Raw genomic sequence first — 22626 nt, forward strand, 5'->3', positions numbered from 1 at the left:
CTACTATGGTATATGACATGTGCAGACATGAAATGGAGTGGCTATGACTGTTGGCAAACTGCACCTCTGTCACGTAGGAACCTCAGGTCTACAAATGCAACATACTATCCAACAATTTAAAAATGACAGAGTACTGCATAACAGTGTTTACCACATGCCACAGAATGCAAGCCACAGGGGGATAATACAACAATATGTCTGTGCGCTCACACTAGTGTCGTGTGTTTCATGCAATCAAACTTCCAGTGTGGCAACAAAGGGCTTATGTCAGTAGGGGTTGATGTGGCTGACAGATGGTAACAGGTAGGATGCACAGTCTGATTTCATAGTGGCATTGTCTGTGACACTATAGGGAGAAGGAACATACATGTCCATAGGTAGAGAGGTCCCTGCAGAAGTAGTTATTGAATCCAAGTCTCACCAGAGCTGACCTACCACCTCTAAGAGTCCTATGTGGGGTCCTACCATGTCCCCATCAGGTGCAATCTCTGATATGGGCAATGCCTCAAATATAAGCATACTTGCCAGAGGTGAGAGATGCATGGTAGCTTAATGTAACCATGACTTCTGTACTATCCTCAATATGTGTACAGCACTTGGAAATAAACTTGCAGATGTGCAAGTCACTGATCCTGGTGCAGACTGCTGCTACTCACAACTGTAGAGCTGGTAAGTGTGGCCCATATCATTCAAAAAGCCATGTGCCAAATGCAAAGTGACGAGAGGAGAATAAGACAGTACTACTACTACTGATGTCAATGATGGTGAATGTTGCTTCGATGGGTGCCTTCATGCAACATCTTACAACTGTCCTCCAGTCTCTATCCACTACCCATGGTGTTGGGGGCTGTGGGAGTGGCCTGACACAAGGTGGACATACACAGGCGTCACATGTCAGAATTAACAAAGTACTGCAGATCCACTATCAGCACAGCCCAAGGAACACCTTATCAGGATGGATCTGCAAGTTCCTGTAGTTCAATACCATCCCTCCCATAAGAAAGAAAGATCTACCCCCAACAGGACTAGCTGGCCCAGTGCATACTATCAAGTGATTCCTGATGCCCAATAATCTCCCAGTGTACATGCCCAGCACTTTCATTTCCCATGACTTTACCCCCACAATGTAGCATTGCAGTCAACTGTCACTACTTCTCCCCACATGCACAAGTGATGATGACTATGTGCTGCACACTTCCTATCATGAGCAGGTTTGATGTCTGATGCACATTGTGGGCAGACTATACACTAAGGTACACTGAGTTGCACACCAGGAAATTTACAGCAAGCATCATATTATTCCATGCATATAAGTCAAGGCCCATAGTTGTGGATCAAATACAGCCACATTCCACAATGCTAGTGTTGCAATATACTGTGTCATTTACTGCCTTGATTGTATTTATGCTCCTCCACTAACTCCACCAGTCATCCCCCATACCCTGTAACTTCTGTTGCACAAGTTAAAGCCTGCCCTTCATGGCGTTGCTGGCCAGTACCACCTGTTTATGTAGCAGCATGCTGTGTGGCATGACACATACTCTATAAATATTTTGTCTCAGACATTTTGGCTGTACTATAGTGCCCCATCAGAGGACGATGGACTCAACCATTCAGAAGTCTAAAGACTCTCCAAAATATTCCTGACTTTGTTATGGACCATGTTGTATGACATATCTACCATTATCTGTGTGTTAGAAATAGGAGTCATCATCCATGGTTCAAAGGCACATCTGGCATTGCATGCAGCACAAAAGATATAATATATGCAGTATGCACCCAGTGTGAATGCTACCTGCGGATATAGGCCAATTCTGTCTACCATGTGTGTACACCTAGCAAACAGGTAACTCTGCAGGAAGCCCTCCCTACAGGAACCACTGGTGTAGGTCAGATGTGAGCCATAAGTGTGAACCATGTGAACAGACCACATGGTGCCTGAACAAATTTAGATAATCCTCTAAACATTACAGGGGGGAGTGATATCTCTTCCTATTTATGTACCTCTATCCCACTGGACCAGGTGAAGACTTGATATCAACATAGGTACAATCTATGGTACCAGGGATATCAGAGAAGCATGTTATCTCAGAATTACAATATGGTTTTGGTTCTCTCCTCTGGCATCCTTGGGGACCCAGATATGCTCCTCAACATGTTGTAGTATAATGTGAGGAATGAGTTAAGTGTCTGTAAGGCAGAGACCTGTGATATACCTAACATTTCCCTGTAGATAGGATGGCCAACACTACACATATCTTTATGTCCACAGGAATGGGCATACTAGCTATATCCTTCAATTTCCATCATGGGCAACACAGTTCAGCTAGGTCCAATACAGCATCACTGTTAACTCTGAAGTGATTATCTATTGCTATGTCAGGTGATAATATGTTAGTCACTACCACATGCAACACTACCATGACTAGTTCTGATGCCTGCCTGCTGCCAGCACATGTTGTTCATCTTCTGTTGCTTCTATATCTAGCATGGTTCATGTCCTGTACTCTGTAATTTACATATTTAAACTGGATAAGCAAGGGTGTGCAGCTTCACCATTTTATGTACCTATGAATCACTCTGCTATGTTGGTCTCCTGTATTTGCATATTCCATTTCTCATTTACACATCATTACATAATCATCTGCATACAGTGCATAATGTACTCTCTTGAGTATGAGCATTGCACTTAAATGAAAACAGTATCTTTGGATTGTCCATACCCTTTGCATGCATGATGGCTACCAGTGTTATTTTGCAATGTACATTACAAAAACTATCTAGCGCTGCAGTGGTGGTGCTGCGGTAGCATTGTCGCCTCACAGTTAGACATTGCCCATTCGATTCTCAGTTAGAGCATCTTCTGTGTAGCGACATGCGTGAATGGGCGTTCCTTCATTGAAGGTTGTGCATTAGGCCCGGCAAGCCAGTATGTAAAACTCTACTGCCAATCATTAGCGGACCGGAGTTCCGCTGTGGCGACCCCTAACCAGGAAAAGCCAAAAGACACAAACAAACAAACATTACAAAACTATCTATGAATCCCAACATGTGCAACATAACCAGCTTAACAAAAAAAAAATTAAATGACAATTCCTCATAGCATTAACTTACACTGGGAAAAAGGTACATATCTGTTCTCCAATAACCTTATGCATTTTTTTCAACAAATGCAAACATAAAAATATTTCCCCAACCTATTCTAGACAAATGACTGCAAACTCTTAGCACCTGGAAAATTCACTAATCTGAATCTATACCTTGAGTTTTCTGATTACGACGTTGTTAAATTTATTACAATTGTCACCTCTCCTACCACCCAGACAAGAAAACCTCATCCTTGACATCATACTTACCAGCTTTAGATTTAAAACCAAAACTAAACCACCTAGCAGCATGACACAGAGGGATAAAGCCCTAACTAAAGCCCATGTGACCTGGATTGTATTAGTGGCTCAGGTGTAGGAGGTGCTGTCGGGGAGGGACAGGCATTCCTATCCTTTGGGGAGGGCTTTCGTCCAAGACAACCATGAAGAGAGGCATGGTCCACTGACAGAATACTTGAATACAGGGGAAGGGGGCAATGAGAACAGGTCAGTACATTAAAAAAAATCCCCACAACAGAAGCAGTCACAAGCATGACTCCCCGGGATGCTCAAAGAGACATGCTGCTCCCAGACCTGAGTTAGAGAAATTCCAGGAGTGGAAGGAGGAACTGACAGACCTTGCAATTAATGGATGGGGACATTGGGACAGTCAGAACACAGGAAGCAAAAGGGGGGGGGGCTAAAGTAAACACACTACTGCCAACTCAAAAACAGATAATGCTGTCAAATGCCACATCCTCACATCTTATTCCTGACAAATTGCTCATACTTGATGCCAATTCTTTAGATACACCAATCACCTAATTAATAAAAATTAATAAAAAAGTGGCACCAAAGAAGAATGTATCTCTCTCTCTTTAGAAAAACCTACTGTAATGTCTAGCCACAAAGAATGCACATAATGCTGTAATAAACTCGTCACCTGCCAAGATTCAAGAAAGCACATCAGAAACAATATTGACACAGCTAATAAATAATAAGCTGCTGACAGCCAAGACAGTCTCTCTCCAAATTATATTGCAGACACCACTTTTTTTTTGCTTTGTAATCATAATTACAGCAGCACTTAGCCTGGAAAATATTTTAACTTAATGTTTCTTTACTTTCCCAAGGCTTCTGAGACCATCAACCACTCCACACTAATCTTGAGTCTCTCCAACCCTGGCTTTAAAACATGCATTAAACTGGTTCCATGATCTACAAAGATCCCAGGCTCCTTGCTGGAATAACCATTATAAATAAATAATTTTAAATATGTAGCACTACTATGGATGCTTCTACAGCTTAAAATGCAGATGGTTCTTCCATAATCTTTTCAGGGAACAATGCCTCTGAAATAAGTAGCATAGTGCACACCAGCTTCCAAACACAAAAACAGGAAAAAATTCACTTCAAGCCACACATACATAAAATAAAATAAATGCATTCAAGGACGTTCAAAGCTAAAGTGAGTTATGCCTTCTGCCACTGTTCTGCTGTGAGACTGGAAAAGATAAGTGCTTATTTTCAACTGTTTTCTGCACTTCTGATTAACTAAAACATTTGCTGGATATCTGTTTAAACTGTGCAACTGTTTTTAGACTTAGTGAATTCAATCCTTACCGCCTAGCTGCTGTTGTGGTACTAAAGCTTGGTAGCTTTGAAAGGCCCAGCTCTTGTATAAATTTGATATTGGACACCCCCCCCCCCCAGTCCCATTACATCAGCTCATTCCACTGTGTACAGTGAGATAAGTTGTGAAGGCCCACCCCTTTAGCTTCTCAACCTTGAATTATCTTCTGTTTCCTCACTTTCTGCCAAAAAAAATTGTGCCTCTTCCTACTTCATTTTGCTGTTTGTGCTTAAGAGTTTAACTGCATAGGTTTGCCGCATTTGTTATTGCTTGTCGGTAGCCTGATTAAATTGATGACAGTATTCTGCTGAATTGCTGCTTGCTGCTTTATTTGTGTTGTTTTTTACTGTTGTGATTGTGAGGTAATTTATCACATTTGCACTGTTTTAAAGCAATCTACTGATTAACTATATTCTACTGCTATTTGCTACAATTCATTACTGTTTAACTGCATTTTGTTACTGTTTAACTGTATTTTTTTATACTGCGAATTCTGTTCTTTTGTCTGTAAATGGTTAATCTGTGCTTCTTTGTAAGGTTTACTGTATTCATAATCCTAAATGGAGTAGCATAGTCTAGATACAGGTTTGCTGCACCCAGAGCTGCAAATGCATGCTTTTTCACCCTTTTTGAGGTATTCCAGCTACACATTTTCTCTTAGTAGCCCTTGTGTGATCCCCTAGTGGTACTACTCTTAGACCTTCCACCCTTTACCTATTTACCCCTCTCTAGCCTCTCTCCCTCAGTTTCCAACAAATATGGATGGACAATTTCCTACATTTTCTCCTGCCAGTCTGGTTGATATGGGCATCCTGAGACAGTGTAGCAACTACCTCAACACAGACAGCCCTCTACTACCACCACCACCTAGGAAAACAATTTGTGAGAGATGCAATTACATCAAGAAACTAGAGTCATTGCTCTCTTCCCCACTAGCCAATATATCTGGCACTGAGAAGGTTGTCAACACAAACAGCACACCTCAAAGAACACCCACACCTATACAACACACCCCCACATATGCAGAGGTCCTCAACAAAAACATACCCAAACAAAAAAGAGACCTCCAAGGCAAAAACACATGCAAACTCCACTGCACACCACACACCACATCACACATAGTCCACACACCTGTGTCTCACAGCCACTAAGGCCTAAACATAAACCTAACAAATTAGTCATAAGAGACTCCATTGTGAGAGACAGAGATGTGCCCCTCACCAGGGTGAATAAAGAGAAAGTCATGGTTAGTTGTTTGTCAGGTGCCAGAATCCACCATATCACCTATACACTCAACTCTCTATGGGTATTGTTATGACTCTGTCATAGTCCATGTTGGAGTCAATGACTTGAGACTTACTTCCCTGGACTATATGAAGACAGGCATGATTGAGCTTGCTGAATATGTGTCCCAGTCAGGTATGTTCGTAGCTTTAAGCAACATTCTACCATCACCCAGAATGATGCCGCAATACAAACAGAAAATGACTGACTTTAACAATTGGCTTAGTTTCTGGTCTCATTCCAAGGGGATCCAGTACCTGACAGCCTGGATGACATGATTGACAAACCACAATGCTTTGCTAGTGATGGCCTGCATCTGTCTCCCTTGGGCTTCAGGCTCCTGGCAAAGGCTCTTGCCTCCCCCATAGTGCCTTTTTTAGGCATAGCCATGAGGTCAAAACTACCAACATGAAAATTTCATCAAAACATAAATTAAATGTCATGCTGTTAAACTCTAGTAGTCTAAATATGATACTACACTAATTGCAAGCATTGTTAACCCTGGAAGATGCTGACATTTGTGCAGTCACAGAAACCTGGATCAAAGCTGCAAAGAGCACCCAAACCATACCAGGTTACTCATCCTATCATACATTCAGACCCCAAACTGTGGGCAGGACAGCAAAAGGAAGCAGAGTTCAAGATATATATATATATATATATATATATATATATATATATATATATATAAAAGACATGCAAACCTTCAGGCTGGTTAAACAGTATGATGCACAGGAGACACTCCAGGTGCAGTTAACAATTGACAAGACCCCTATTCAAATCATAGCTAGCTATAGGCCCCCAACTTTGACTCAAGATGCCCACTCCACCTATATGGACCTCTTCGAATTTATCAAGATTCAACCCTTTAACCTGATCCTGGGGGACTTTAACTATCCAACCATAGACTGGAAGAAATACTCATGCTAAACCACAAATGCCCAGAGATTCCTTGATTTTATCAATGCAAATGCCTTGGATCAGTTGGCCAACACCCCCACAAGAGGTGAAAATAATCTTGGACTTGGTATTAACCAACATGAGTAACCACTGCAGCATCCCTACAGTGTCATCATCCCTGGTAAGATCAAACCACAAAGTGGTCACTTTCGAAGTCACCACCTACCCCCGGTCCCCCCCCCCAACTAGGGTCAAACAAAAAAACTTCTCCACAGCTGATTACAACCTCCTGAGGGAAGGTAGAAACAGCTTCATAGCCCCCTCCCCCTGCACAGGAACTGGCATATAAGTCCACACCTAAACCAAAGTACTATACATGGATTTATATACCTTCATGGAATCAGGAATACCAGACAGGACAAAATCTTCCTCCTCAAGGAAGAGTAAACCTGTCCGGTGAACATCTCCAACAAATAAACTCTATAATAAAAGGACAAAAACTGCTGTCCAGGCCAAGCTTGAGCAGGTGCCTAACTGGAAGGAATCTCTCCTCAGCCTGAACAAGCAAATAAGAGCACTAGTGAAATCCTCCAAAGCAAATTTCAAGTCCAAACTGGCCACGTCTATTAAAGACAATCATGAGGCCTTCTTCACATATGTTGGTAATTTCAAGGGAAGCACCCAGATCTGCTCAGAACTGGTGGTCAAGGACACCACATACACAAATGCCATTAAGTATAGCCAAACTGCTGGCAGACAGGTTCAATGAAAACTTCACCCCTCTGCCCCCCCCCCCATCAGTAAATCAGGACATCCTGAACACCTGCCCCATCCCCTTATCTCTAGGCAGCAAGTTATAACTGCCCTCTCAAAGGCAAAAAATACAGCCTCCATGGGACCCGATAACATCCCAGGCTGCATGCTACATGAACTCGGGCAGGAACTTGCAGCACCATTAGGCACCCTATTCAATCAAAGCCTGAGTACCAGCTTCATCCCAGCCAGGTGGAGGACAGCCACTGTCATCCTTTTGCACAAAGGTGGGGCATCCACCAATCCAGGAAATTATAGACACATCAGCTTAACTAGCCTGATCTGCAAGGCCATGGAGCGGATTATCATGGACGTCATTAACAAGGACATTGGCAACCTCCAAACACTTGATCCCACACAGTTTGGCTTCATCAAGGGGAGATCATGCCTGTTAAATTTGGCTGACTTCTTTGAGACAGTAACCAAGGCCATGGACAAGGGGAAGACGATGCACACCTCCTACCTTGACCTTGCCAAAGGTTTTGATACAATTCCCCGCTCAGGTATAATAGATAAATTCTTCTAATTAGGCATCAAATCCATATGTTACCAGATGGGTAGCAAACTGGCTCACTGAAAGAACCCACCTAATCAAAATAGGGGAAGCCACCTCAAGCAGTAGACCAGTACCAAGTGGTGAACCCCAGGGATCAGACATGGGGCCTCTGATGTTTTGGATAAACTCTTCTAAGGTGCAGGCCAAAACCAGTAGGCTATGGCTAACCAAGTTTGCAGATGACTGCAAGCTGGGTGCTGTTATCAATTCCCCTAGTGATGTGGACATCCCCCAAGAGGGTCTCACCCAAACAAATGACTGGTGCCAGAAACATGGCCTCAAACTGAATGCCGAAAAATGCATCATCATTCCCTTTGGGAAAAATGACATCCCCATAAATTATCACATTAATAACAAGGTCCTAAGCACGCAATCAGTCATGAGGCACTTGGGCACCCAAGTTGACAGCAAACTAACTTTTGACCACCATATTGCCTCCATTGTATGGTAAGCTTTCTACATGGAATCAAACACAAGCCCTCGCTCGTACGACTGCTCGGCCAACCAACCTTAGAACAAACACCAAAAAGGCCAGCAAGGTAGTTTCACCGTTTATTGTGAGGCAAAAAAGACGGACATAATTGTCCTACGTCAAATAATACTCATACTAGTTTCGGCACCAGCCTTCATCAGTGAGTAAAAAACAGTTCAAGATCCAAAAACAACGTCAGTATAAATACTGTTGTGCACCAATGGGAAAACAGACTTTTTCATCAGGCTACTGGAATACATTCAAAATCACACAACAGAATGTGTATAAACACAAATAAATATGAAGAAAAATGTATAGTGCTAAACCAACTGGTTATATCTAATGTCAAATATCATAGATAAAGCATAAATAATGTTTTGCCTATATGACAGAAAATATTAGTTAATAATAATATTATCATAGATATTATTAGTGATGACATAAATACATTATATATGGCTGCATGATGGAAAATAACTATCATAATAACATAATTAGTGATTTACAAATGGTCATTGAGACCAGGAGGAAATAGGGCTCCAAGATGTGTTATCCAATATCTTTCTTTGTGGCTTAAGATGCCTTGCCATCCAGTTTGATTTTGCCTGTTCCCGGTAATTTTATCAATGATAGTAAACATAAACTGAGCACTAGGATGTTTCACCGTATGTAAATATAATGCATTAGATATTTTGTGATTACGAATGTCACTACGGTGTTCCCCAATTCTGATACGTAATGAACGTGATGTTTTGCCAACGTAAAATGACTTACATTGGCAAGTAGCCAGATAAATAACCCAGCTAGTGGAACAATTGCCAAAAACCCTAATGTCATATACTTTGCTTGTATTGGAGCTTGTAAATTGTTTAAGCTGATTGACTTGAGCACAAGATATACAATGTCCACATCTGAATGTTCCCAATAGCTCATCCCCCATAATCGTAAGTTGTTTATATTTAGCTGCACCACTTTCTCTGTGCTTATAATGGGAAAACAAAGTGCCCAACGTTTTGCCACGTCTGAATGAAAATGAGCATTGATTATCCAGAATACCCTTCAGATAGTCATTCGCTAATAGAATGTTCCAATTATTATTAACAGTTTGCCTAACTATTTGATGGTTTTTGCCTAAAGTGGTAATAAGTCTGATAATTGGACTATTAACATTTTTGCTCTTGTCCCTGTATTCCAACAAAGTATTTCTTTCCTGCTTGTCTGACAAAATACTAGCAGATTCAATGTCAGAAATGCAATAACCCCTATCCAAAAATCTAGATTTTAAATCTGCTTTGGCAGCTGTATAATCCTCTTGACAAGAATTAATTCTCCGAATTCTCAGGTATTGAGATTTGGGGATGTTCCGGATGGTGTGGCGTGGATGCATACTCTTGGCATGTAACAGGGTGTTAAACTGGGGGTATTTCCGATGGATTTTGGTATTTAATGTATGGTCACTGTTACGATACACAGTGACATCCAAAAACGTTATCATCTCCCTATGGAATGTAACAGAAAATTCAATCCCCCAAATATTATTTTTAAGGTGTTCCAAGAATTCCAAAAGATAGTCAGCATCCGCACACCACACCATCCAACAATCATCTAAATATCTCCTCCATATGTCTATTTCTACAAGATATATATTGTGAAGGGGATTGTAAATCAGGCATTCCTCAAGGTAGGCCATGAAAAGATCTGCATAAATGGGGGCAAAGGAAGCCCCCATGGCCGTACCTTGTAGTTGCCAATAACAATCACCCTGGAAATAGAACACATTTTTTGTCAAGACATGTTCCGTTAAGCAGATAAGCAAGGTGTTAAAACCCGGAGAATACAGTTCTGCTTTAACCAACCAATATTCTACAGCCTGAAGCCCAGCCCAATGTGGGATACTGGTATACAGAAATTTTACATCCAAAGTACACATTATCCAATTAGGCTCCAGCTGACTGTCCTGAATAATTTGCAAAAATTGTGTGGTATCCTGGATTCTTGCTCGAACTTGTGGCAACAAGGGTTTTAGATATTGGGTTAAAAATGCGGACAATGGTTCGGTAATAGAACCATGGCCAGAAACAATAGGCCTGCCTGGTGGATTTGTGATTGATTTGTGTATTTTCGGAAGTAAATACAAAATCTGTCTAGCCGGATCTTTAACCTGTAAGTGTTGAACAATTTTAGCCGTGATGATACCCTCCTCCAATGCAGATTGTAAAAATAGATCAATCTCTTTCTTAAATTGCATGGTGGGATCAATGGTTATTTATCTGGCTACTTGCCAATGTAAGTCATTTTACGTTGGCAAAACATCACGTTCATTACGTATCAGAATTGGGGAACACCGTAGTGACATTCGTAATCACAAAATATCTAATGCATTATATTTACATACGGTGAAACATCCTAGTGCTCAGTTTATGTTTACTATCATTGATAAAATTACCGGGAACAGGCAAAATCAAACTGGATGGCAAGGCATCTTAAGCCACAAAGAAAGATATTGGATAACACATCTTGGAGCCCTATTTCCCCCGGGTCTCAATGACCATTTGTAAATCACTAATTATGTTATTATGATAGTTATTTTCCATCATGCAGCCATATATAATGTATTTATGTCATCACTAATAATATCTATGATAATATTATTATTAACTAATATTTTCTATCATATAGGCAAAACATTATTTATGCTTTATCTATGATATTTGACATTAGATATAACCAGTTGGTATAGCACTATACATTTTTCTTCATATTTATTTGTTTATACACATTCTGTTGTGTGATTTTGAATGTATTCCAGTAGCCTGATGAAAAAGTCTGTTTTCCCATTGGTGCACAACAGTATTTATACTGACGTTGTTTTTGGATCTTGAACTGTTTTTTACTCACTGATGAAGGCTGGTGCCGAAACTAGTATGAGTATTATTTGACGTAGGACAATTATGTCCGTCTTTTTTGCCTCACAATAAACGGTGAAACTACCTTGCTGGCCTTTTTGGTGTTTGTTCTAAGCTTTCTACATGGCCCACCTCATTAGTAAAAGTATCTCATCCAGGGATAAGGTGGTCATAACATCCCTGTATCCTCCCCTTATAAGACCCATTATTGAGTACAATGCCCCTTTCAGCATGTACTTCACAAACACAAGCAGCAGCTGGAGAGACCACAGAGGTTCCTCACAGGAGGCCCCGTCCCTTTACTCGGTCTCCTACAGACTCCTCAGAGGTGACCTCTGTCTGGCATACAAAGCAATCTCAGACCCCGCCTTGATAGGACTGCTGCATATCTGCAAGTCAAGCTCCACCCGAGTAACCCACATGCGTGACATCAATAGGACTTGTTGGCGGGACAGATTTGTGTCCCAGAGACTCCCCTTTTGTAGAATAGACTCCCTCTCAATATCAAGCAGAGTACCTCATTAACCCTTTTTAAGTGTAAACTGGATAATTGGATGGGGAACAGAAAATACACCCCTGGGATTCCACCTGTGTCCCTGCTGGACAGTGGCATTGAGTGCTGACTTTTTGGAACACAGGCTAAATTCTTGGATAGCTTGTAAGGGCTTCAGGGCCAATAGCCTAGTAAATTCCTATGATTTTATGATCCTGTGAAAATGAAAATCAATATCACCCTGCAGGAAAGCAGTTTCTGGAACAAGTCAGCTGCATAACTTCATATTTCTCAATTTCTTTCCTCAAGAATTATGGACAAAGCCACAAATAATAGAGGAGTATCAAAGGCCTAAAATTAGGAACAATATTTTAATTATTTCTCCAATTCCCTTTAAAGGTTAATAGAACAAAATGTTTTATATCAATGTGCACTACATCATTGGATAACAATTAATAAACAGCTGAAGGATTTCATCTGGGAGGGGAAGACGGCTAAATTCAAGTGAGATAAGCTGCTTCTTCTAATAGAACGATGTAGTTTGGGATTATCTGATTTGAAGGGGTATGTGAAGGCTGCCAGCCTAGCTAGATAGAATTTTGTAAATAATTCTATGTCATTTGTGAATAGTAATATGATTTGTTTGCTTGCCTTAGAAATGTAAAAAAAACTACATGTTCTGTACTGAGTTTCAAGATTGTAATCATACTGCACCCTGCTGGAAAAGGGCAGAAATGTGTATAAACTACATGCCTATGCAAATGTATGTGCTGATGGTAAAGGCTACAGAGTTAACTTGCAAACTCTAAGAAAATAAGTGGAACTTGTTTATGGCTCTGTTATCTCGGTTTCAACTCAAAAGAGACACAAGGTCTAGAATTGTAGCCTTTCGTATTGTCTGGAAACAGAGGTAATTCCAGGTTTCCAAGGTAATTGTTTTACGACTTCCAGTTTCAGGCCAACTTCTAAGAGAAAAGTGTCAGCTTCTAAGAGAGGAGTATTTTTAACAGAGACATGTTAAATTTTAAGTTCCTGCTAGCCTGGGAACTAAGGCAGAGGTGACAAGAATGATGTAATCTGAGATGATTTAGCAGACATGTTTGTTAGTAAGTTAAGAACTAAGACAGAAATTCTGTGCATTTTGTATCTTGTTCTGGACCTGTAAACATTTCTGCAGCACTTCTCATCTGTATTTGCCTTGCTCTGTAAGTAAGTTATTTAGAACAGTGTTTCTTTTGAGATAGGAATATAGCAAGACTAGTGTAGATATGTTCTGTATTTATGTGAGACTGTCCTGCAGTATTTCCTGTGATTCTGAACCCTGCTGTCACTGTGTTGAGTTAATGAGTATTGTCTTGTGCTTTTATTATTTATTATTAGATATAGTTAAACCTTTTAATTGTGGCTCGTTTCATTTAGAGATATTTAAGCTCTTAGAATACTTGCATATGTATCTGGTGATACTGTATAGGCCACTCCTAAATAGCCTTAAAAGTTCTGGTCACACTTACTATTTGCATAACAGTAACATTACACAGTAGAATTGGGCACCCTTCAGTAAGGGCCTTTATAGTAGCTGATAAGGGCGGTTGGTGACACTTGGTACTATCGTATAGTCTGGGCAGAAAGGGGCATAGCTAGAGAACCTGTGCTAGCCTTCCCCAGGAGTGTTTGTATATAAATAAAATCCCGAAGTGTGTGTATGTCAGCTACTTGGGCAGGGACACGAAGCACTGGTTGGACAGAGAGGGTGCTGGAGGATTTGGATTGACCACTCGGCTGAGATCTTAACCCTATAGCTGTGACAGTTGGGAGTCTTATTCAGGATCTGGAGAGAGAGGGAGAAACCATCCCCAGACTGTGATCTTGGTGTGCTGTTAAGGGAAATTGTACTTTACTGTGTGTGTACTTGTCATCCTCCCAATGAGCACATCTCTCACTTGTGTTAGTGGTGAGGATTGAGGGTCCTTGATTACTTGGTCAGTGCAGGGACATCACATATTAATTGGTGGAAGTGGTGGGATACAGAGTTCATATCACAATTATTTTATTTCTTTTGTTAGCTTAGTTAGTCAGGGAGAGCGGGCAAGCATGTCAGCTGACAAGGAGCCAGTTGGCTGAGATGTGCCAGGCTAAATGACTGGTGCATGGAAACCTGACTAAAGCAGACATGATTGCAGCTTTAGTCACACCTGCATCAGAGAATAGCAATCAGGAGGCAGATCAGACTGGCTGCAGAGATGTACAACTCTCAGAGAATGGACAGCTCAACCTTTCCACAGAGGACTTAAAAATCCATCTGGAGTTAAACAGACTTAAGTTGTTGGACAAGCATTTGGAATGGAAGCAGCAGAGAGACTGAGACATCTGGAAGCTGAGGAGAAGGAGAGACAGAAGCTGAATCTTCTCCACAGCCATGAAGGTAATGGGAAAGGGAGCAACCGAAGCCCAGAAACAACAAAGGTCAGTAAATTTGTTCCACAATTTACAGAGGGGGATCATTTTAACAGTTTCATTCATATGTTTAAGAGAGTATGTAAACAGTATAATGTTGACCAAGGGTTCTGGGTACAGTTCCTGTCCCCCTTACTCCATGGCAAAGCTGTAAATGTTCTTTCCAAACTATCTGATGTTGGCTGTTTAAATTATAATGTTGTAAATAACTGTTTGCTAGAATGTTTTAAGCTAACACCTGAAGCTTATAAGAAAATGTTTTGTGAGCATAGACGCAAGACAGATGAAAGTGTGTGTAAATATGTTGCTGAACTAAGTATTTTCATAGATGGGTGAGTGTATGTCAGGTCACCACTTTTGAAGGGCTGGCTGACCTTTTGGTGAGGGAACAAGCCCTTAGCACTTTGCCTGAGGACATGAAAATCTGGTTAGATAGACAATGTGCTACTGTTGAGGAGTTGGGGAAGAAGGGAGACCTATACCTAGGAAGCAGGGCATCCCTGTACAGGAAAGGGTCCCCCAGTGCTGCTCATGGGTCTAAGAGAACCCATGGTGAGAAGCCCAGACTGCCCCAACAGAATCTGCAAGTAGCAGGGGATGCCACTAGTCCAGGTACACGTCCAGGACCTACGGTTAAATGTTTTAAATGCAACCAGTGGGGTCATGTAGCATATAAATGTCAACAGAGGCAAGGTGGGGAACAAAAGGTATTACAGCCAGTAAGTGGGAATGACAAAATCCCAAGAGTAGGTTGCCTCGAGACAACAAGGGTATCAAACTACTACAAGAGGTTATATCCTATCTTAGTGAATGGCAAAGAGACCATTGTTAAGAGAGACACAACCTCTGACATGACCACTGTGAAGCCTGCAATGGTTACAGAGGAGCACTACTTGCCTAGGCAGTCTGCTCCAGTCAGAGCCTTAGGAGGGACCCCATTCCAAATACCTTTGGCTAGGGTTCACTTTGACTGGGAGGGTGGAAAAGGAAGCCAGAAGTAGGTGTGTTTGAGGATATTCCTGCAGATGTCCTGATAGGGAATGATTTTGATAATGCAGTACCATGTGTTCATGCAGTTACACGCAGTCAAGCTTGGAGACAAGGGTGTGAGTCTGGTAGCCTGGGGAGATCCAGATAGACTGCACACTTGCAGCCTGGACTGGTAAAGTGGTTACTTCAGGGTGGGAGCTACCTTGTAGCAGTGAGACTCTGTTGTCAGAGGATACCAAACTTCCTGTGGAAGGGGAGCTGGGAGGGGTTAAAAAGAGAGAGTTGAGACATGCTCAGCCCTCAGACCCTACATTACAAGGCCTGAGAGAGGTAGCTAGTGAGGCACCTGATTTTCAAGAGAAGGGGGAATCTGTATACTGGGGCAAAGGATTACTGTATAGAGAGTGGACCCATGAGGGAGGGCTAGAGGGTGAGAAAATACAGCAGTTGGTAGTGCCTACAGCCTACTGTCTGGCACTTCTAGCCACAGCCCATGATATTCCCTTTGCATGTCATATGGGCATAAAATGTACAAAGAGACGTATTATGCAAAACTTCTATTGGCTTGGGATTTCCAGATGTAACAGGGTACTGCAGAACCTGTGAGCAGTGCCAAAAGGCAAGCAAGGCAAGAGACAAGGTGAAAGCTCCTTTGATGCCTTTGTCTGTGATCGAGGAGCCATTTCAGAGGGCAGCTATGGATACTGTAGGGCCTCTGAGTACCCCAATTTCCACAGGGAAAAAGTATATCCTAGTGGTAGTAAATTATGCTACAAGATACCCTGAGGCAGTGGCTCTGTCCTCCATCGAGACAGAAAATGTGGCAAATGCTCTGTTAGAGATTTTCAGCAGGGTAGATTTCCCAAAAGAAATACTGGCTGACAGAGGTCCCAATTTCATGTCAGAACTGCTGGCTAGTCTGGGCATTAGGGGGCAAAGCTAGAGAACCTGTACCAGCCTTCCCCAGGAGTGTCTGTGTGTATATACATCAAATCCCAAAGTGTGTGTGTGTCAGCTACTTGGGCAGGGACACAAAGCACTGGTTAGACAGAGAGGGTGCTGGAGGTTTTGACTTGACCACTTGGGTGAGATCTAACCCTATAGCTGTGCCAGTGGGGTGTCTTATTGGGGATGTGGAGAGATAGGGAGAAACCAGCCCCAGACTGACTGTGATCTCTGTGTGCTCTTAAGGGAAATTGTACTTTATTGTGTATGTATTTGTCAACCTCCCAATGTGCACATCCCTCACTAGTGTTAGTGGTGAGGACTGAGGCTCCTTGATTACTGGACCACTGCAAGATAGTCACAGGGTATTTCAGAGGTACACAGTTAAGGCTCCTATACATAGCTCAAGCAGAAAGCTGTAATTCAAAGTGGAAAGGGATAATGACAAAATGACAGGAAGCTCAAGAAACAAGGAGAGACTGATTTTGGATGCAGATCCTTAAGGAGAACCAAGTTTTGACTTAGCAGCAGATATCACATCAATTAAACACTCTGAACCAATGACTGAACTGCAGTGTCTGGCAAGTTACAGATTTGAAAGGCTCCTTCCTGCCTTCATCAGTTTCAGAATTTTTGGCAGATTTCAAGTTCCTAAAAATGGCAACACTACCTTTACTTTTTACTTTGTGAAGAGAGACTGCAAACATTCCGAAATGCAGTGTAGAAGTTCATTTCACAAAGGTCCTTCTGAGGTGAAAAAACTGTTTTACTTCAGCTAAAAATGTATAGCTAATCATTAAAAGTTTTAGAAGAATACTGAAACTGTCGTAACAAAAAGCTATGGTCATTAAAATTACAGACATCATGATATTAACAGTTTTTAATATTACAACCTATTTCATACGCCCATCTTAAGACCGACTCATAAAAACTGTTTCTTTTTTCAGTTAAAATTGACATACTTGTACTTCGAAAACTGATAACCTACTGAAGAGTGTAAGAAAAAATTGCAACTCAACAAAATCATTAAAAATCTAGCAACAAAAACATAAGAAGAACACTCAAATACAACACTAAAGAAACCAACATAAATAAACACAAGAAATGACTTTACAGAGGGAAGTCTCCATCGTGGTACCAGTGTGGAGAGCTATGCCATTCATGTTCCACATATATAGTCTAACTCAAAGGTCATTATATACTGCGGAAAGAGAAAACAAGAATCGCTACAACACAAAGTGTATTTCAATTCTTAAGGATGGCAGTGTCACCACTTTAAATAATTATGACAGGTAGCCTAACAACATCCATTTCAATTAATGTAGTACACAGCATACTACTTTCTGTGAAACATTTATACATACAATTTCATACCTTCAAGGAGAACCATTGTACTGCATTATCGTTTACAAGGTCATTTTGCACACTAACTGGAAAAAAGTAAACGAGAAATCTGCAATGGCAATAACATAGTATAAAAGGTGGGTCCCATCAGATATCATGTGGAAAACTAGGGGACAAAATGTAATTTTCCATTAGTTGAGATACCTGCAAAAAACTATGTACCATCAAACCTCGGAGAAAAGTATTTGCAAGCAATTATCTCCTTCTGTGGCCAGTGCGCTCTTCTGCTTCACTGAAGAAGAGAATTATGCAGTTGCTCAAAGGCGGACTCTTGGTAAAGGAGAGGAGGAAGAGTGATATATATATATATATATATACACACACACACACACACACACACACACAAGAAATCAGGATGGATCACATCTTTTTTTGCAGAAAAAAATGCATTTTCCTTGATTTAGGGATTACTACAGATGTTAAGTGAAATGTGTGGATGCAAACTTCTCAACCTCTTTGTGCAAATGGGGTGACAAGGCCCAAAAAAAACAGATTTTAAATATTGCTCTTACAAACAGCCAGTTACTAGAATAACAGGATTTGTGTTGGCATATATTTTTGAAGGATTCAAAGTCTGAAACTCAAATGTATGTCATTATTTAGTGACTTCACTCCATAGTGATTTGCCAGAAAACCACATATTTTATGAGGAACAGACCAAAAATATTTGCATATAATGGTCCTACATAATCAGACTCCTCAATCTCAATTCACATAAAATGGATACGCTATCATTAATACCCGGGATATCCCATTAGAAGAGGGACGAGGTGTGAGTTCCTTAATTTTGGAAGGTAAAGAATTGGCATGGCAGTTAAGGTTGGATGCCTGTCATTTTCCGGGTATTAATGATAGATTATCCATTTTATGTGAATTGAGATTGAGGAGCCTGATTAGGTAGGACCATTATATGCAAATAGGAAACTTGTGACACTAGCAAGCATTTCCCTTGTTTTTCTTGTTTGTCAAATGGTTTTTGACACTCGAGATACCAAGTAAACAATTTGTTTTTAGAATGGAGATTGAATTGTTTAATGACTGCTTTTAATTCCCTATTTTTTTCCTGGCGCATTTGATTGTGTACAGTTGCTAAACTATATTGATCTTTCTTACAAGCCACTCATGAGTAGTGAGGTCTGTTCACTTTATTTATTCTTTTAGTGGAAATTCTTTTTTATAATAAGATTCATCACTGCACTTTCATATAAGCTGTTGTATGAAGGATTTGTTATTTACGGATTTTATTATAGAATTTGGTGTATTTTAATGTATCGTTTCACTTTATTTCATTTTTTTACACTAGTATATTTTATTTAGTATCAATACATTTATTAGCATTGTTTTACATTAACGTAAAGTTATTTAATAGGGCAGTGACAGGATGACGTTGTTTCCGTTTGTCGGATGTTGAATGCTTTGTTCTGAAGAAATTGGCGGCTTTCTGTCTGACGAAAAGCTTTTGTTTTCAGCTCAAAGTTTTATATTAAAGTGCGAATTTTTCACCAGCGAGTTTCATTTTGGATTTTTCCATCGTGTAGCGGAGGGCCTAGTGTCCATTTAGTTGGAGTTTGTCAGTGTCTTTTGCTTGGTTTCGATTTAATTAAACTAAATAATTTACTGCAAATGAGGACATATCTATCATCTGCTATGATTTAATTTTCGCCCTAATATTTTGCTTTGCTTCACCTAAATGTACTCATTTTTTTCATCATGTAATGCATTTTAAGGGTACATGGACTATTATATAACAAAACTAAGGCTGTTTAAAGTGCAAAGAAGCCTTTTCATTAACTGTATGATGTGTGGTTTACTATCAGATGAGCTTTTATTCTGAAGTATAAGAAAGTATTCTTTTTAACCCAGTGTTACAATTTTTGGAGGCCAAAGCTATAATTTTAATGTCCAAAAGCCAAGTGGCATGAAAAGTGGGCACTATACCACCAAAGTAACACCACATATTCAAATCATACGTCTCAAATGTCCCTAAGTTTGTAGGGGCTCCCCTATTCTTTTTTTTTTTTTTTTTGCCAGAATTGTGCATCACCTTTCCTAAAATTTGAAGAAAAGCCTCAGAAGTTTTAAATCAGTTGTACCAGTCTTTACTAATGTTGCTAATTTGAGACTTTTCCCCCCAGATGTAAATGTTGAAAGTCATGATTCAAATAGTGATACTTATCATCTGAAGAATCCCGCAGTTGCATTTGTTTACCAGAAAGTCCAGCTGGTCACAGGTGCCCTTTTTCAGCACAGGCTCAGAGAGAAAAGCTCCGAGGTATCATATGTAATGCAATCAATATTTACAACAACATATTTTATAATGAAGTTTCAATGAATACATAGCAATGAGCCAGTATAATAAAATGTATATTGATATTCAAAATCATTAAACTTAAAAACCTTGTATTGATACTTCACAGATAGAAGATTGGTGTTTAAGATAGGTAAGAGTTGTTGTCGTTTTTCTTTTGGCTTTTCCCGGTTAGAGGTCGCCACAGTGGAACTCCGATCTGCTAATGATTGGCAGTAGATTTATACGGTGCCGAGGTGCCAGCTCGATGCCCAACCTTCAATGAAGGCACACCCATTCACGCATGTTTTTCGAACACTACTCGACCGCAGGGAGAGAACATGCAGACTCCACACAGAAGGCGCTCCAGCCGAGAATCGAACAGGAGAACCTCTTGCTGTGAGGCAACAATGCTACTGCTGCACCACCGCGACTTAAAATAGGTAGGCGTAATTTAAGAAAATCATAGGCTGTGGTGTTAGAGGAGATAAGCAAGTCTGAGTGTTATTGGAGAAGTAGTAGTGATGGAATAGTAGTTTGGTCATGTATTTTAGAAGTAGTTCTAGTAGTTTAAGAAGTACAATAAAGTGTGGTATTAGAGGGGGATGTGCAGGTTACATGATTTAGTGCGTTAAAGGGAGATGGAAAGGTGATGAAAAGTGTTAGAGAGCTATGTCCCAGATGAGGAGCAGGAACAAAACCAGGAGGCTGACAGGAAGTCTTTTAGCAATGGTTTGAAAAGATAAAGGTGTGTTGCATTATGTTCTTCCAATAACCATTTAAATTAAATCCTATACATGGAAACTCACAAGGTCTTGAACCTCACAAAGCCTGAGAACATTATGGTATATAGTCAGAAAAGAGAACACTTTTCTTTAGTTTTCACAACAGAATCTCTTCAAGCAGTAGACCTTCATAGTTACTAATAAGGAATATCAACGCAGGCTTAGTTAATGCATTTTATTACGTGTATTTGCCCAATTTTGCCCCCCTCCCGAAAATTCTAAAAGAGGAAAGGCTAAATTTGAATGAGATATGTACAGGGGTCTGACCCTCAAGAGTGTTTTTCTTCCCCTGGTTAATGTAAAGGAGTTTGGCCCAAATTTAAAGAATTTTCACCCCACAGTACCCTAAATATTATTATTATTTATACGTGAGGAAGAACACCAAGTTGGTGCTGGTGCTAAGCCAGAACAGGGGCCACCAGTTTAATTCAGTAGACTCAAATACATTGTGAATTATGATTTCAGAGCCACGTGTAAAAGAAAAATGCACCCCCCCCCCCCCAAAAAAAAAAAAAAAACAACATTGTTAGTTCGTCTTAGCTTAGTTAAACATATCACAAGGAAAACGTCTCCAACTGGTTATGTCCCTTTAAATGACGTATCTGTTCAACATGCAGTTCTCTATAATTCGAATGCGTTTGCTATTTGCTAACACCATCTTGATGGGACACTGATGTTGAGGAAAAGACGTTCTCATTTTAAAACCTAATTTATCTGATTTTTCTATTTCAGCAGTGCTCTTTCGTGTTCCTGCCTACTTAAATGCCATTGAAATTATTTTTTAGCCACTTCAATGATATGACTCAGTATTGCTGAATATACCTGGAACGCTCAGTTTTTCTGCTCGACCTGGCAATGCCTGTTCTTTGCTTGGTAAGACTGTTCTGCCTGGCATTGTAGAGAAAATCACCCGCAAATAAAGGGAGACGGGGAAGAATAAACGCGTATGAATCGAACTGATCATGAAATACACAGAGTAAGAACAAAGGTTGGGACTCGGTTTAGGCAACGCAACAAGAAGTTCTTTTCCTGGGTGGAGGCGGAGTAAAGGTTGCTCTAAACCCGGGGAAAGAAAATATTGTGGAACCAATGCTTAAAAGCTCATTATCCTTAACATGTGGGAAGTGTAAATTCACGGGGAAATTGCACAGGAACTATAACATAAACTCAAAACAGCTGTTTGAAAGGGGAACTGTCTAGATGTTATTTAAAATTGCGTAACGGACGAACCGGAGTATCCGGCGTTATATAACTTTAATTTATATATTTATACAAGTTCAGGGCGTGCAGGCCTTTTGCAGTGTTATTTTTACAAAAATGTGATTCGCGCAAATGAACTTGCGTCTTTATTGGTAAGCTTATTGTAGTTTTAGTGGTCTGCAGAACACTCCACTACTTCCGGGCCCTGGAGGTGTACGTGTCCACATCTCCCTCTTAACTTGACTGTCTAAAGTTAGATGGTTGCCTCTTGCAGGAAACGTTTATGGTAGTAAATATACATACGATATTAAGAGAAAAATATTTTCTTTTTCCTTTCATGGTTCCATAAAACAATTGTATCGAAGCACTTAAACGTCGTGAAATAGATACGGTTGTATAATTTTTTTTTGGCATCAAA

At 40.4% G+C, this 22626-nt stretch overlaps 1 protein-coding gene across 2 annotated transcripts in view; it reads right to left on the reverse strand.

Annotated features, from left to right (window-relative positions):
- Window positions 1-22160, reverse strand: part of MSRA (methionine sulfoxide reductase A) — a 1315681-nt gene extending 1293521 nt beyond the window's left edge. The window contains exon 1 of one of the 2 annotated variants that reach the window (XM_044059981.1): window positions 21831-22160. In XM_044059981.1, the coding sequence (XP_043915916.1) occupies window positions 21831-21972 (142 nt within the window). In that variant the 5' untranslated portion in view covers window positions 21973-22160. The remainder of the gene's footprint in view (window positions 1-21830) is intronic. The other variant, XM_044059982.1, reaches the window with a different exon arrangement.
- Between the last annotated feature and the right edge of the window lie 466 nt (window positions 22161-22626).

The sequence above is a fragment of the Protopterus annectens genome, chromosome 1.part2 (assembly GCF_019279795.1).
Source record: "Protopterus annectens isolate FY-2018-M chromosome 1.part2, PAN1.0, whole genome shotgun sequence".
Lineage (NCBI taxonomy): Eukaryota > Metazoa > Chordata > Ceratodontiformes > Protopteridae > Protopterus > Protopterus annectens.